Below are 15123 nucleotides of genomic sequence, written 5' to 3' on the forward strand. Positions count from 1 at the left end.
CGACGGTGCAGAAGGAGTCTGCTGCTACGCTTCCCCCCTTTCAAAGAGGGTCAGCTTTCGCTCCCACCCACTCGACGTGGTCTTCGCCACCAGCCGCATTCCTGGGTTCTACGCCCCCACCTGCGTTGCTTTTACAGGTCGTGGGCTGGTGTCGCTTCCTCCACACCCAAGCTTCAAAGCTTATACAAACGTTGCAAAGCGTAGGGCTGTGGGGCTGCTCTTCGCCCCCCCCCACCTCCCCCCTTCAGCACGGGTCGTGGGCTGGTGGTCTTCGTCCCCCCCCACACACTCCCGTTTTTTTTAAATTTCGTGGGGTTGGTCTACGCCCCCCCCCCCCCCCCCCCCCCCACCTCTACACAGGTTTCAATTCGCAAGCATTCAACGGAGAGGTTTTCGCAGCATTCATAGCCATTCAACGCAGAAAACAAAAAGAAAGCAAACAAAAATTTTGCTTACCTGCGATGCTCCTTCGTGTGTGTGACGGGGGGAGAGAGAGAGAGAGAGAGTGAATTCTTCCCTTCCATTCTTCCATGGCTGCCTCCCTCCACACCCTCCATTCGAGATAAGGATAAGGAGACGAATGGTCGAAAACCATCGAGTGGGCTCCGGTCCCCCGGTCACGCGCGGGCTCTGACAATCCCATCGAACCACGCTCTGATACCAGTGTTACATTCCCGTAACGCCGCTACGGGCATTACCACAAGAGGGGACGGCCTCTGGCTCACCACCCAGCCATAGAGGAAGAATGAGGATTGCCCCTCATCCCCCAGGCTATATAGTGTGTGGCCTGCCGCCGTCCACACTAGCCTGGCCGCCCATGACTCCGCATGGGCGTCCTCTCCCACTGAACCCCGGACATGGCCATCCGGTCTGCCGTCGGTCACAGGCGTTACAGCCTACGTGACAAAATGCCTTTTGGCTAATTTGAGTGTTGGATACATGTTCTCCACTTGTATCTACTGGAGCATTAGCAGTTGATACTAAGGACATTGAGGTGGTGCACTATCACTATCTCAACAAAGGAGAGGCTCTCTACAGGAGAGATCAACTTGATCTATGTGTCTACACATGATAACATGGCAAATTTATTCATGAAGGCTCTTTGGAGATTGATCAACCATATCCCTATACATGTTCACATCATCAGTCTAGAGGGTTTTGTAGACATTTATATCATTGGAGTGATGTGTGTGAACACACTTAGTCTGTCGGAGTACTTTTTCCTCACTAGGAGGTTTTTTTTCCCATACATGTGTACACCCTCTTATCCACTTATGAGGTATACTTTATCTTTTATTCTTAGGTATATTTTCCTATCATATATGCCTCTCTCTCTCTCTCTCTCTCTCTCTCTCTCTCTCTCTCTCTCTCTCTCTCTCTCTCTCTTCTAAGACTATCACTGTGTGTGTGTGCTTTGATGTTGCAAATCCTAACCCTAAATCTGCAAGTCATCCAACAAATAGGCCTAACTAAATTCCAAAATGATTCACACATATGCACTAAGCCAAAAATAATACAAGCACATGGTCAAGAGTTCACATTTAGTGTCCACCATCATTGTCATCCTTGTACTCATATCCTATACTCATACAATCCACAATGTCAGGTCACAATTAAATTGGGATTACTCAACATGTTTGCACTTAGTCCACAAATCAACTCTCACATGTATAGTATAAGCACAAACATAACAACCTCACTCTCCACAAGTATATATTCAACATCAAATATAAGATAGAATCACCAATGATACTAAGCTAAATAATGACACACTAAGTGTCCCCAATGTACCATAGAGAGAGTATACCTCGCATGTAACAATGCTACAAAGTAAGGTCCATATCATAAGTACTTTAATACTTTTTTTTAAAAGTACTTTTAGATATAGTTTTATACAAATTTGAAAAACTCTTATCATGTAGTTGATGATACTACTATGACCCCAAGCTTCTAATAACGTTCTTGAAATTCAGTGCATCGTCCATTGTAAAAAATTCGACAACTGGTCAAGTGCTATCCGTACGTTTGCCTTTGTCATCCGAGTCTTTCCTCCATTGCTCTTGTCAAGAACAACCATATGCAACTTTTTCCATGCATTGTACTTCTCTCGTTGCTTCACCAATATCTCCCTTTTTATTTCGTGATGGAGAAAGAAATTTTCACACCTTTGCACCACCAAAGCATGGCTTGCAAGATAAGTTTTCACTTGCCCGTGACATTTTTTCATCCTTTTTATTTTTACTTGGCCTCTATGTAACCCAATGTCTAACAAAACCTCTTCTACTTTCTTGCATGTGTCTCTTGACCTCTCTGTAACCCAATGTTTGGCAAAACCTCTTCTACTCTCTTGCATGTCTCTTGAGCATCACTCTCTGGACGCATCCTATAGACAAAACACACATTAATATAACAACTTTTTTCCTTACCATGGTATGTAAAGTGAACAAGTGAACCCTTATTAAGAATATCTTTAGAATAGGATCACACTTTGAATCCAAGTAGACCGTTTTGCATGGTTACGAGTTGGGACACCCTCCTTTTTCGTCTTTGAAATCCATTTTTTCTTTCCATTCTTTGACATTTTTCTAAATTTTATACAATAGGTCCCTTACTTTCACACCTTAAAAAGGGTATGTGGGGAAACATGCAAATTCTCCATTGGATCTACATGATGCACCAAACATACACTTAAGAGCTTTCAAATCCCATGTAAGATACAACTATATATTGTATATTCACCAAATTCATCTACTTCTAAGACTTTTGACCTTATCTGATGTTTGACCACATTTGGTATACTAAAAGAAAGCCTTTAATACTTCATGGTCTTGTTTTAGAATTTCGAAAGTGGCAAGCCACTATATCTCATTTTTTTATTGAATACCAAAATAATCAAATTTCTCTTTTGTAATATCTGTTCCTAAGGCTCTATTCATTAAGGATCAAAGTTGCCCTCTCAAACTTTTGTCCTTTGACAATCTCACATTCATCAAATTTTAATACAAACTTTAGTATACAACCACATTCTTGAGCTGTCATGTTATAAAACTTGATCATTGCACTTTGCACCTTACATACATATAACACAATTGTTAAATTTTGATATAATCTCTGACTTATTTGTATGTGTTTGGCATAGATGCATAGACTCACCAATGAGCTATTCAATAATTGCCATGCTTATCCTACACGATTTGAGAGAGAACCTTTTTTTCCTTCTTAACCCTCTTAAATCCTCTATCTAATTGCTTATAAATAGTAGCATATGCTCTTGAGGTAATCTTGCACTACTTCAACGGTAGCTCTGTAAAATTTCTTCATACCTATTTTTTGCAACCATTGTTCGAATATTGTGGATTGACCATAGAGATGAGGGGTTGTGGATGGGCAAAGTTGACTGGTTTAGTAGGTCTCTTCATGCTCGCAAACACGACAACAACAAACAACAAGGTGCGAGAAAGAGCACAAAAAATAAGCAAATTCAAAGACCCGATGAAGCAATATGGTGGATGCAAGGGTAACTACTTGGCTCTTGGGTTTGCTTTCTCTACCATTGTCGGTTGACAAGACAACTCTACCTACTTAAACTCTCAATCTCTGCGTGTTGACAAGGACAATGCAACATTCAAGACAATATCTTTAATGATAGCTTTTCGAAATATGAGCATGTGGTGGTAATAAAAGAACACATTTTTGTATGCAAATCAAATCTACACTTTTCCCAGTGCAAACATACCAAAAATAGAAGGAGACACATGAACAACTCACATGTAAACATCACATCCAAGTATTTTTTTCCTATGTGCAAGGATAACTACTCGGCTCTTGGGTTTGCTTTCTCTACCATTAGCAATTAACCAAACAATTGTACCTACCGAAAATCTCAATTTGTGCACTGACAAGGACGGTGCATGAGCATTCAAAATGGCAGCAATGAGATCTTTTTGAAATATGAGCAAAAGGTGTAAAATAAAAGCTGATAGGTCTTTACATACAAGGTATTAAACCTATAAAACTAATTTTTTTAAATGCTTCTTGATTGCTTTTACAAACCAAAAATTGTTTAAGCTTAAACCATATAGATAGGGCTTACAAAAAAAGCTCTACAACCGTATTAAAGGCTTTGATCAAAACAAAATTAATCTAAGACGAGGGCACCAAAAGCAATCAGAGACTACAAAAAATCCTAGCATCATTAAAGAATCGATACCTTAGAATATATATATTGAACCATGTGAAAATCCAAACCAATATTAAACCTAAAATCAAACATGATAGAAAAAAACAGGTCAAGGCACACAAGGTCATCTCATCACTTAGAAAAGAAAGCCCATCTTACAAAGCTATTTGGTATCATCATCAGATGGGGATGGCGCCATTGACGGCCGGGTAGACCACATCGACGGGGTGGCCCATGATCTGCTTGCCCTTACTCTGCTGGCAGAGGTAGATGATGGCGCCGATGGGCCAAGCGAACACGGCCACCACGATGAGCGCCACCAGCCCCAGCGAAGGCCCGAAGATCTTGCAGCGGCACGGGTTGTCGTTCACTCCGCACTCGATGCACGTCGGAACCCACGGCATGTTGGCTCGGTTTGATCGGAGCCGAGGCTGCGGCAGAGCCGACTAGGGTTTGATCTGCTGAAAAACCACAGACCGTTTGCGCATCAAAAAACAGACAGACTTTACACAGCTGTATGGCTTCCCTACTCCCTTTACTGCCTTGATGTTGTCACGGGCGCTTCACACTATAGCGGCGGACAGTATCCTTGCCGTCCGTCCGGCCTTCATGCCCATCCCAACAACACATCATCTTCCTCCATTGATGATTAGAGACCCGCACACACCCAACCATACCACACATTCCACACACATTGATTGAAGCTTTCTCGGCCGTCCTGTCCCACCCAGCGAACGCCCTTAGGAGCAAATGGGGCGGTGGGCGTGGAATGCCCCTCAAGAATAGTACATCTATGCAGGGGCAACAAGGTCTGGGTTGCACCAATCGTCGTCACAATGACATGTGCTACGCTGTTCTTTTTCTAGTCTCGCATGGAATACGTAAAAGACAAGATTGTTAAAATACAAGCAAAGTGATGAGCTATGGTGGATCAAATGCAAGAATCAACATCATTAACAAAGAGATTACACGATGATTAAGACGAGATTAGTGAGCAATTAACTGATAGCTTAATGTAGGCATGGATACTCAAAAATCAGCAAATTCTCATTAGGCCAATGCCTCAATTTATAGAGTTTACATCCACAAGATGCCAAGCATCTAATCCCACTGATCTCTCCTTGATTCACTCCACCTCTTTTGCTTGATTCTCTCCACCTCTTCACTTTTCCCAGAATATCTCCACACATCCTAAATCTTCTCATGCTACCCTTTATTCTCTCCCAGTAGATACCTCTCGCCTTTTCACTGCTTCTCACTCATTTACAGATTCTCTTTTATAGCCTCTTGCTAAGGGCTTGTTCCTCTTGCTAAGGGCTTGTTCCCGCACACACCCATTCACTTGTATATTTCAACACCTCCCCTCAAGTGAATAATCCTAGCACACTTGGACCCTATACCAAGTTTCCCTCTTACTTGGTAGCCCGAGACCAGTGCCTCAAGTCCCTAAACTCATAGTCCTTGACACTCTCTCTCTCTATATGTCCAAGGCTTACTACAAGTGCCCGTGACCTTGACTAAAATGCTCACACATACATCTACCACATGGCCTACATCATCGGTGGCTCAAAGGTGGTTTTACTCTGTTGGGGCTAGTTACATTGGGTTGTGGGGTTTCTCTCTCTTAGAAAAGATGATCTGACTCCACTTCCATGAAGTTTGCCGATGAAGTTCCTTCTCCACTGGCTGTAGCAGTCTCTTGCCATGTGTCCTGGCTTCCCACAATTGTGGCAAGTGAAGGTCCTTCCTCCTCCTTTGCCTCTTCCTCGTCCTCGTCCTCGTGAGAATCCTCCTCGGGTGAAGAATGCTTTTTCCTCTCCAGCTGTTGAGTCCACCCATTTCTTCTCTTTGACCTTGGTCTCTTGCTCTAGTAGAGCTCCTTCTATCTCATGCAGCTTCAATTCAGGTACATTCTTTAAGGTTGCCACGATATTTTCATATTCACCTTTGTCCACACTCTTCAGAAGCACTGCTAGTGCCTCATCATCCTCTACCTTCTTACCAATGGCTGCCAGTTGTTGCTTAATGCTTTTGTATTTGTTCAAGTGTGTGAATAAAGGTTCACTTTCCTTTATATCAAGTTTGTAGAATTGCATTAGCAGATTTATCTTTGAATTTTTTGCTTGAGTGCCAAATAATTTATTGAGTTCATCCCATGCATCTTTTGCCCTTTGTATCCATGTGATGTGGTGAATGATTTCATCATTTAAACTAAGTGCGACGAGTCCTAATGCTTTCTCATTCCTGCTCTTCCACTCATTTTTCCCAATCACCTCTGGGCATTCATCTCTTCCCTCAACTAGCCCCCATAGATTTTTCCTCATGAGCAAATACATGGTTTTTATTTGCCATGTATAAAACTGCTTCCCATTAAATTTAGCTATCTCTTGTGCCGTGCTCATGATGATGTCAAGGGGTTCTTACCTCTTGATCTAATTCAAGATTCAAGGGTAGTGTCTACCCTTATACAACTCAATCTGGTGTTTAGGTGATGATCACAACAGATTTATCAGCATAAATTCACCAAAAATTACATAAAGCCAAGGGTAACAAATCTGTACTGAATGGTTGGAGTATCAAATCATCTCGGAATAGTAATCTGAAGTGGTAGGGATCTGTATTAGATATCCAATGGTAAACTTAAACCCTCAATTGTACTAAAATATAGTGATTAGTATTGATTAATCACTGATTAGCAAAATAATCCCTTGTTTTGTGTGTAAAAAACAGAGTGTGCGGGAAGGCCAGATCTGGATCCTGTTTCAAATAAGAGACCACTAGAAGTTCAAACCATTGTCCCTGGACATGTGAGTAATCTTAAAGTGATGATGAAGGAGAAACCAACAACAAATGTTTTACCCCTTCTTGTTCTTGTGGATAAGTCTTCTTGTGTTAACAAAGAGAGTTTTGAGAGATCAAAAATCAATCAATACAAATACTTTGTCTTGGGGAAAACTCACTCTCTCATTGTGCTAAAAAAGAGTTATGTGCTGAGTATCCTCATGTAGAGAGCTATAAGACAGTCCTAGCATGGGTCTATGCTGGGTTAAGTGATGATGATGCAAAGCTACTTGCCCTTGATCACAACATTGATTCTGAGATGCGACTATCCATGTCTTTCTTACAAAAGATAAGATTTTTTCACAACGAGTGGATCAATCATATTCAGCAAGGTCATAAAGTTGATGAAGCTTTCAAAATCAAGTTTTGTGAGCAAGTTGGCCTTGTCACAAAGAAGTCAAGCAAAGCTGGACGCTCTGGAAAAACAAATGTTCGAAGTCATGACAATTTCTTTCAGTTGGCCTTTCATGATGGAGAGATATGGGATCTACAAGAAGACGTTTTCAAGCTTTGGGAGGAAGGTGAAATCAAAGGGCAAAAAGTAAATCTCCCACCTGAAAGTCAAAAGGGCAAAGGCACAGGGAATGAGGACACTTTGAAGCCAATTCCTAAAGAAATGCGTATCACAAATTGGCGAGCAATGCAAGGAATACGAGAGAAAAATATTATCATACCCATCTTGGCATGAGTGAAAGGAGGTTCTTTGACACTCGATGAAATGGCAAAGGAATTAGAACACTACATTGCTAATTCTTCTTTTTAAATCTACTTATTTTATTTGATCTAAAGTTATTTTTTCATTTTGTGTTTTTTTGAAATAGGCAAAAGACTTTCTTGTACATGATTGAAAAACTTAATTGCAAGGATTGGAACGAGGTTCAAATGTTTCATCCCATCACTAGTCAGCCAAGCTCCTTAGAGCGTTTCATTTATCTTTTCAAAAATGCGGTAAGTAAACTACATATTTGAATAGATTTTTTTTTATTTGAGTGTTTTTGAAGGTTTTGTAAAAATTTAGATCAAATATTTTAAAATTTTGATTTTGATTTTTGTAATCCAGTCAATGTGTATTCTAGAATACATTTAATGTTTACTTATTTTCATTTTAACAAGTCTCGAGCACCTCATGCTCCCATAAAGAGCATTCCTCAAGAGTTTGAGCAACATTTGAGTCGCACAAGGGTAAAGCGGAAGAGATTAGAAGAGGCACAAACTTTGGAGACCATTCAAGAGGCAAATATTTTTATTTCTGATGATGTGTCTGCAGAACCAGTTCAATATTTTGTTCATGAAGGCAAGGTAGAGAACATGGAATCGTTTGTGATTGCACAACATTTTACTTTAGCCATTGTTTTGCTGATGCTCTGTATGGATTTAAGGCACCACACTCAATACACAACGAAGTAAAGTATGGTGTAAGTGCATATAAAAGAGTCATCGATGCTTTCAAGAAGGTCACAACGGCTGAATCATGGGCACTAGTAATTTTCATGCTCATGATCAAATCTCTGCTTGCAGAGAAAGCATTCCTTGACAATCAAATGGTCCATCAGCTATGCATATGGTATGTTAAATTTCAAGGATTCTTTTGCAAGTTATAAAAGCTTAAGTTAAAGCCTAACGTTTTCTTTTGTAGGACAAAGCCTAACATCAAAAGCTATAAGCTTGATAGACTTTCTTTTGCTGCCAAGTTTACTACCATTGGTTTCTAGTCTCCTATGGGTTTGAACAGTAAATGAAATTTTAATTTTGCTTCGAAACCTAACCGAACAAATATTTTTGAGACCAGGCGTGTGTCGAAAGCTTAGGGATCTTTCTGGTGATTCAAATGAGATCATGAATCCTTATCAAAAACCATAACTTTTGATGATGGATTTAATTGAGCTTTTATCTTTAAAAGGAGAGTGGATCATGGATCTTTTTGCGAGGACAGGTAATCATGCAACCTTAACTTTTTACATATTTTATATTGCTCATTTAAGTGAGCTTTACCATGTTGATTCTTTTTTTTAAGGAACAACCACTATTAGTGCTCTTAAAAAAGGAAGAAATGTTGTTGCTGTTGAGCTAGATCCAGTTCAAGTTCGTTTTATTCAACAACGAGTCACTGCAACAATGAAAGAATTGCCGAACGAGTTTCAAGAGGTTGGAATGAAAAACATGGCAGCAAACCCAAGAGTGGTGGATGCGTCTGGAGAACCTCAGCCTCCCTTTGGACCTCCCTGTGATGAAATGCAGTTTGCAGATCTTGAGCCTTATGAAGATCTACATACTGTGGATATTGATATTCCTCTTACTACGGAGCTGAGATACCTCGAAGCTACTAAGGTACACAAGAATTAGGGTGAGGAATTGAGCAAGATATCCCTTGAAGGGAAACATAGGGAGGAAATCACCCTTCGAGAACCAAAAACGCATAAGCTTACGAAAGCTGGGCGTCAAAAACGAAACAAAGCTTTGGTAGAAGCCAAGCGAGAGACTAAGAAGGTGATGGCTAAAACAAAAAGTGAGGATGAGGATAAACCAAACCTGCTTTCAGTACCAGACCATTTCAAAACAAACACAATTGGACGAACGAAAGGTGGTCTGATTGATGGCAAAAAGAGTTAAGGAAGATGGGTTATCCACATCTTAGGATGGCCCACCTGAAGTTAAGGAAATTGATATTGCAAAACCAAGGGAGGAAACCAAACCTGTTTATATCGCTAAGGACTTGACTGCGGGGGCTGAAGAAAAGGAGCTTGTTGCTCTCCTTAAGGAGTTTAAGGATTGTTTCACCTGGAACTCACACGATCCTAATCATGGATGGATCAAGACCGACCAAGTAGAAACCATACCAGATGAATCATAAATATGTGGATTTCATCTACGAGATAGAACATACAGATTTGTTGTCACCAATCGTAATAGTGCCAAAGAAGAATGGGAAACTTAGGGTCTTTGCCAATCTCAAAAAGGTCAACGCAGCTACTAAGAAGGACCATTACCCATTGCTTTATACAAAACATGTTTTGGAGAGAGTAGCTCTGGTGAAGAAGCTTACAGCTTCTTAGATGTATTTTCAGGCTACAATCAGGTGTCTATAGCGCCTGAAGACCCACATAGATAGCGTTCAATACAATGTGGGGGACGTTTGTTGCTTATAAAGTCATGGATTTCGGGCTCACCAATGCCCCAGCAACATTTAAACGATTAATGTGCATAGCCTTCAAGGACTACTTGCAAAAGTGATTAGAGGTATTCTCATTGACGATCTGTGTGCACACTCTCGATGGATAGACCATTTTGCTTGATTGAGAAACGTATTTGAGCAATGTCAATTGTATTGTATATCCTTAAACCTTTTAAAGTGCCAATTTTGGGTCAAGCACAGTGTGATATTGGGACACATTATCTCTAAGAACGGTATATTCACTGACGACAGCAAGGTCAGGTTGATCTTGGAATTGCCCCCACCCACTAATTACAAAGGTGTGTAGAGATTCATGGGCCATGTTGGGTATTATCGCCGCTTCATAATATGTTATGCTAAAATTGCCATACCATTATATAAGCTACTCATTGTCTTTGAATGGAGTGAAGACTAACTGGAAGCATATGATAGATTGAAGCAAGCACTGGCCAGTGCACCAATTCTGAGACCACATAATTGGGACCTTATATTTCATGTGCACATCGATGCATCGAACTTTGCTATTGGATGCGTATTAGCGTAGCCTAGTGTTGGACTACCCAGTCTGTCTCGCTAGTCGCCAATTGAATGATGCAAAGGTGAATTATACCACCACAAAATGAGAAGGGTTGGCCATGGAGATGCGTGTGCAGGAAGAGAAATTCGTCACAATATTAGATGAAGCACACTCAGGGATAGCTGGAGGACATTTTGCTAGGGAGATTACAGCTTGCAAGGTGCTTCAAGCAGCAGGACTATGGTGGCCTAAATTGTTCGGGAATGCCATAGAGTTTGTTAAAAGGTGCAAAGAGTGTCCAGCGATTTGCTATTCCGCAACAAAGGGACAGGATGCCACTCACCCCTGTTATTGTTGTAAGACAAACTTTTGAGAAATGGGGAATTGATTTTGTTGGACCTATTAGTCCAACTACCCATATGTGATCGTGGCCACATACTATTTCATGAAATGGGTAGAGGCCAGAGCTTCTAAGCGAGCTGATGCACAAACAATAGCTAAGTTCTTATATGAACAAATCATTTCGAGATTCGACTGCCCATTAGGGTTAGTCAGTGAGTGTGGTTCACACTTCATTAATGATACAAACAACAGCTAAGTTCTTATATGAACAAATCATTTCGAGATTCGACTGCCCATTAGGGTTAGTCAGTGAGTGTGGTTCACACTTCATTAATGATGTAATTGATCACTTACTTGCCAAATTCCTTGTAGTCCACTGGAAGTCATCCCTTGGCTAATGGTCAAGCGGAGAGTACAAACAAGATTTTGTGTACTATCTTGACAAAAACATTAGAAGCAAGTCAAACGGATTGGGAACATAAGCTAACGGCAGCTCTATGGGCATATCAAACATCGTATAAGGTAGTGACAGGATATACTCCCTTCCGTCTAGCTTATGGTGTTGAAGCGGTAATGCCTATGGAGTATCTAGTTCCAAGTCTGAGAATTGCAGTGCAAGAACAATTGACTGAGAATGCATTAGCTGAAAGGCTAATTAACTTAGAGAAACTTGATGAAACTCGACTAATTGCATCACATGATCTTATGGTCAAAAAATTATGAAGAAAACGTTGGTTTGACAATAACTTGAAACAAAAGGAACTAGAAACGAGGGACCTTGTCCTCATGTGTGGTGTAGGAAGCACCAGAAAAAAGAAACTCAAGCACAGAGGATTAAGACCTTTTTGAGTGTTTGAAATCACACCTCAAGGGTCGGTTAGAATTGAAACAATGGAGGGTTACATCAATGGGAGCAAGCTTAAAAAAATATTTTGGACCACTGACCCAAGAGATGCTCATGCAAGAGCATCTTTTAAAACAACAGAAGGAGCTCGCAAAAGAAAAAATTAAGCAAGCTCAGGAAGAAGCTAAGGCAAGAGAGGCCAAGGCCAAACAAATACTCCAGAAGAGGGTATTGCATGTGAACATGGCTTCACTAACCCTCCTTGATGATGAGGATGAACTGGACATTGAGCGAGCATGGCTTAGGGTCGAAGTCTCTACAAGTAAAAGTCATACGACAAGCATTTCATTGATAGATACGGGATCAAGTCATAATCTGGTCTCATATGAGACATGGGTAGCTCTAGACAAACCACACCTTAAGGCCACCAATGCACAAATACGAAGTGTGCACTTGACAACTATGAAAGCTGAGGGATTTCTAAGTGTTAATGTTTCCATGAGAAATAATCCCTTGGTTGGGAAGGTGTTTGTTATGCCTGCAAGATCTATGGAGGAGGAAATGATCATGTTACGCCAGTATAACTGCTGTAATATCAAATGAAAAAATAGAACGACACAACTGAACAAGGGCAATAATGTCATTTACATGCCCTTATGGAGCCCAATAAACAAAGAGAAGCAAGCCATGATTGAGGATATGGAAACACCAAGCACGGTAACAGCAGCTCATGTACCAGAAAAGGCATCAACCCCACAATCCATATGTAAAAAACAACCAAAGTCACGAGGTACTCAAAGTGGGTGCCTAAGGGTCAATTTGGAAAGCAGCTATACAATGATGCGAAGGGAGTAAATAAGGAATCAGGGAAAAAAGTTTTAAAATCAGACAAGGGACAGAAATGGTCTTCAAAGTTAAGCTGGCAGTATTCCAAACAAAACCGCACTCCACAAGGTACCCGTAAAGCAATGTGTTCGCAAAAGGATATTACCAGGGCAATACAACAATATGGGTTCCCAAATCCCACCCAAAGCCCATCGTTGTGCAAATACCATTAGAAACAAAGAAAAGGACAGTAAGAGCAACCAAAGCCAAATCTTGGTTTTAAAAAATGCTAGGAATGCACAAACATTGGTCTGGAGAAAGAAGCCAATTCAATAGGATGAACTAAAGATAACAAACCCGCTACTTGTACCCACCACCACAATAGAGGAGCTAGGCAATGTTAGAAGAAGAAGGAAAAGGTGCAACAAATGGACACAAATACAAATCCCAATCAACAAGATTCAGTAGAAGCACTCTTTAGTTGGATGGAGGGAAAGATCAAGCACTCTTACACGGAGTTAAAACGATTGCAAACAACAAATGCCCAGAAGTGCCAAAGTACCACCTTGGCTTCCATGGCAATAAAGAAATGGAAGTACAAAGGTATCCATTACTCAAAAATGGATACAAGGTTAAAAAGGGTAAAGAGAGATCATTCACTTCATCTAGCCAACCTTTGAATACATGATTGAGTGTTTGATCATGAAAGGAATGTAGGGTATCAACCTTGCACACACTCGACACAAAATGGTACGCATCATGAACTGGTTCAAAATGGTTCATGCCATGAACTGGTTCAAAATGGTTTACGTTGTGAACTGGTTACAAATAGTTCACGCTGTGAAACAATCCAAACAATTCACGACGTGAACCGATTCCCAATGGCCATGAAACAGTCACATTTTCTTCGACCAATCATGGAAAGCCATGTGGCATACTTCATTAAGGCAACCGCCTAGTTCGACGGTCGCACCATAAAATCAATTTTCTTTCCCTTTTCGTGCATTATGCATTCGTCATTCTCTATTATGCATGTGATCCCCAAGCTTACATCTCCACGCTTTCTATTCCCGTTTGATTATCTGCCTACAAAATCGACATATCCAAGTTGAGGTGGGAACTTGTACCTTGCCTTTGAATTTTCTTTTTTCGTTTTTTTCCAGTTCTTTTCTTCTTGAGCATAAATTGCATGATCAAAAATTCACACAAATACAAGAGTTTATTTAATTGCATAGGTGTGTTTGATTGCTCCCCGTATCTACAAAAGCCTACATTCTCATCGTTTTACAAAACCCCGCAATCACGTTGGTAAATCACACCCTACACTCTCACAGTACTATATTTTCACAAAAACTGATTACTGCATATGAGTCTTTTGTTCCCTTGACCTACCACTTCATTAACTACACTCACCAATTAACTCTTAAATAGGGTATAAGCAAAAATTATTTCACGAGATCAAACCCTGCACTTTCACAGAAAAATGCTTCACTGGATCGAACCCTACACTTTCACGGAAAAATGTTTCACGAGACCTACACTTTCACGAGAAATTGTTTCACAGGATTGGACCCTGCACTTTCACAAAAATAACATTTCATGGGTCTATATTGTCTCATGGTTTTAGGTAGTTTCACGGTTTTACCCCGTCTAACAAAAAGCCTAAAATTTCATGGTCTTAGCTAACTCACAGAAAAACATCTCACGGCTTTACACCCTGCACTTTCACGGTGTTTACCCACCTCACGGGTTTTGTATCCTATCATCTCATAGTACATTAACCTGCACTATCACGATGTGCACCTTCTCGCCTAGAAATTCATACCTCCTTATTTTCTCACACCACTAACACACTTCTCATCAAATATAACCTTGCATACACTTCCAAAAAAAAAAAAGAGGAAGGAGAAGAAGAGAAAACAACAAGGCATGTCACATGCTCTCGCCAGTCACCAAAATGACCTTCTTCTCATTCTTATAGATGTCAACCTCAGCTATCTTTGACCCGGAAGCCGAAGAGACTTTGGCTGTGACACAAGCCAATGCAACTAGATCACCAGTTAGCAAAAGGCAAAGACCCACAAGGGCCCCGAAATTGAGCTATTTGGATCAGTATTCATAGGCATTCCATGGCTCCATCATAAGCAAAGAAGTCCACACTGCTTATGGAAAGATAGCTCTGCAATACCACAGCCCTGAGTGATTGCAGATTTTGGAGGATACATAAGGCAAGGACAAACTAGAGAAAGTTGGCCTAGGGTAGATGGCAAAATGTCTCCCCCGAACCATTGATACAGAGTTGTGTAGTCATACGACAAGGCCACTAAGAGGGGAAAGGTAACTAAAGCCGATGGAACCACAAAACAGGTTTTAATCTCATAAGATTTGATATGGGAGGCCCT

The 15123-nt window shown here is 40.7% G+C and overlaps 1 protein-coding gene across 1 annotated transcript; it reads right to left on the reverse strand.

Annotated features, from left to right (window-relative positions):
* Nucleotides 1–4211: 4211 nt before the first annotated feature.
* LOC147609537 (uncharacterized) lies at nt 4212–4708 on the reverse strand. Its single transcript, XM_086787619.1, has one exon. It carries the CDS (start codon nt 4582–4584, stop codon nt 4360–4362), a length of 225 nt encoding a protein of 74 aa, XP_086643745.1. The 5' UTR covers nt 4585–4708; the 3' UTR covers nt 4212–4359.
* Nucleotides 4709–15123: the final 10415 nt, after the last annotated feature.

The sequence above is a fragment of the Cibotium barometz genome, chromosome 51 (assembly GCF_041138505.1).
Source record: "Cibotium barometz isolate CiBa-2024 chromosome 51, ASM4113850v1, whole genome shotgun sequence".
NCBI lineage: Eukaryota > Viridiplantae > Streptophyta > Polypodiopsida > Cyatheales > Cibotiaceae > Cibotium > Cibotium barometz.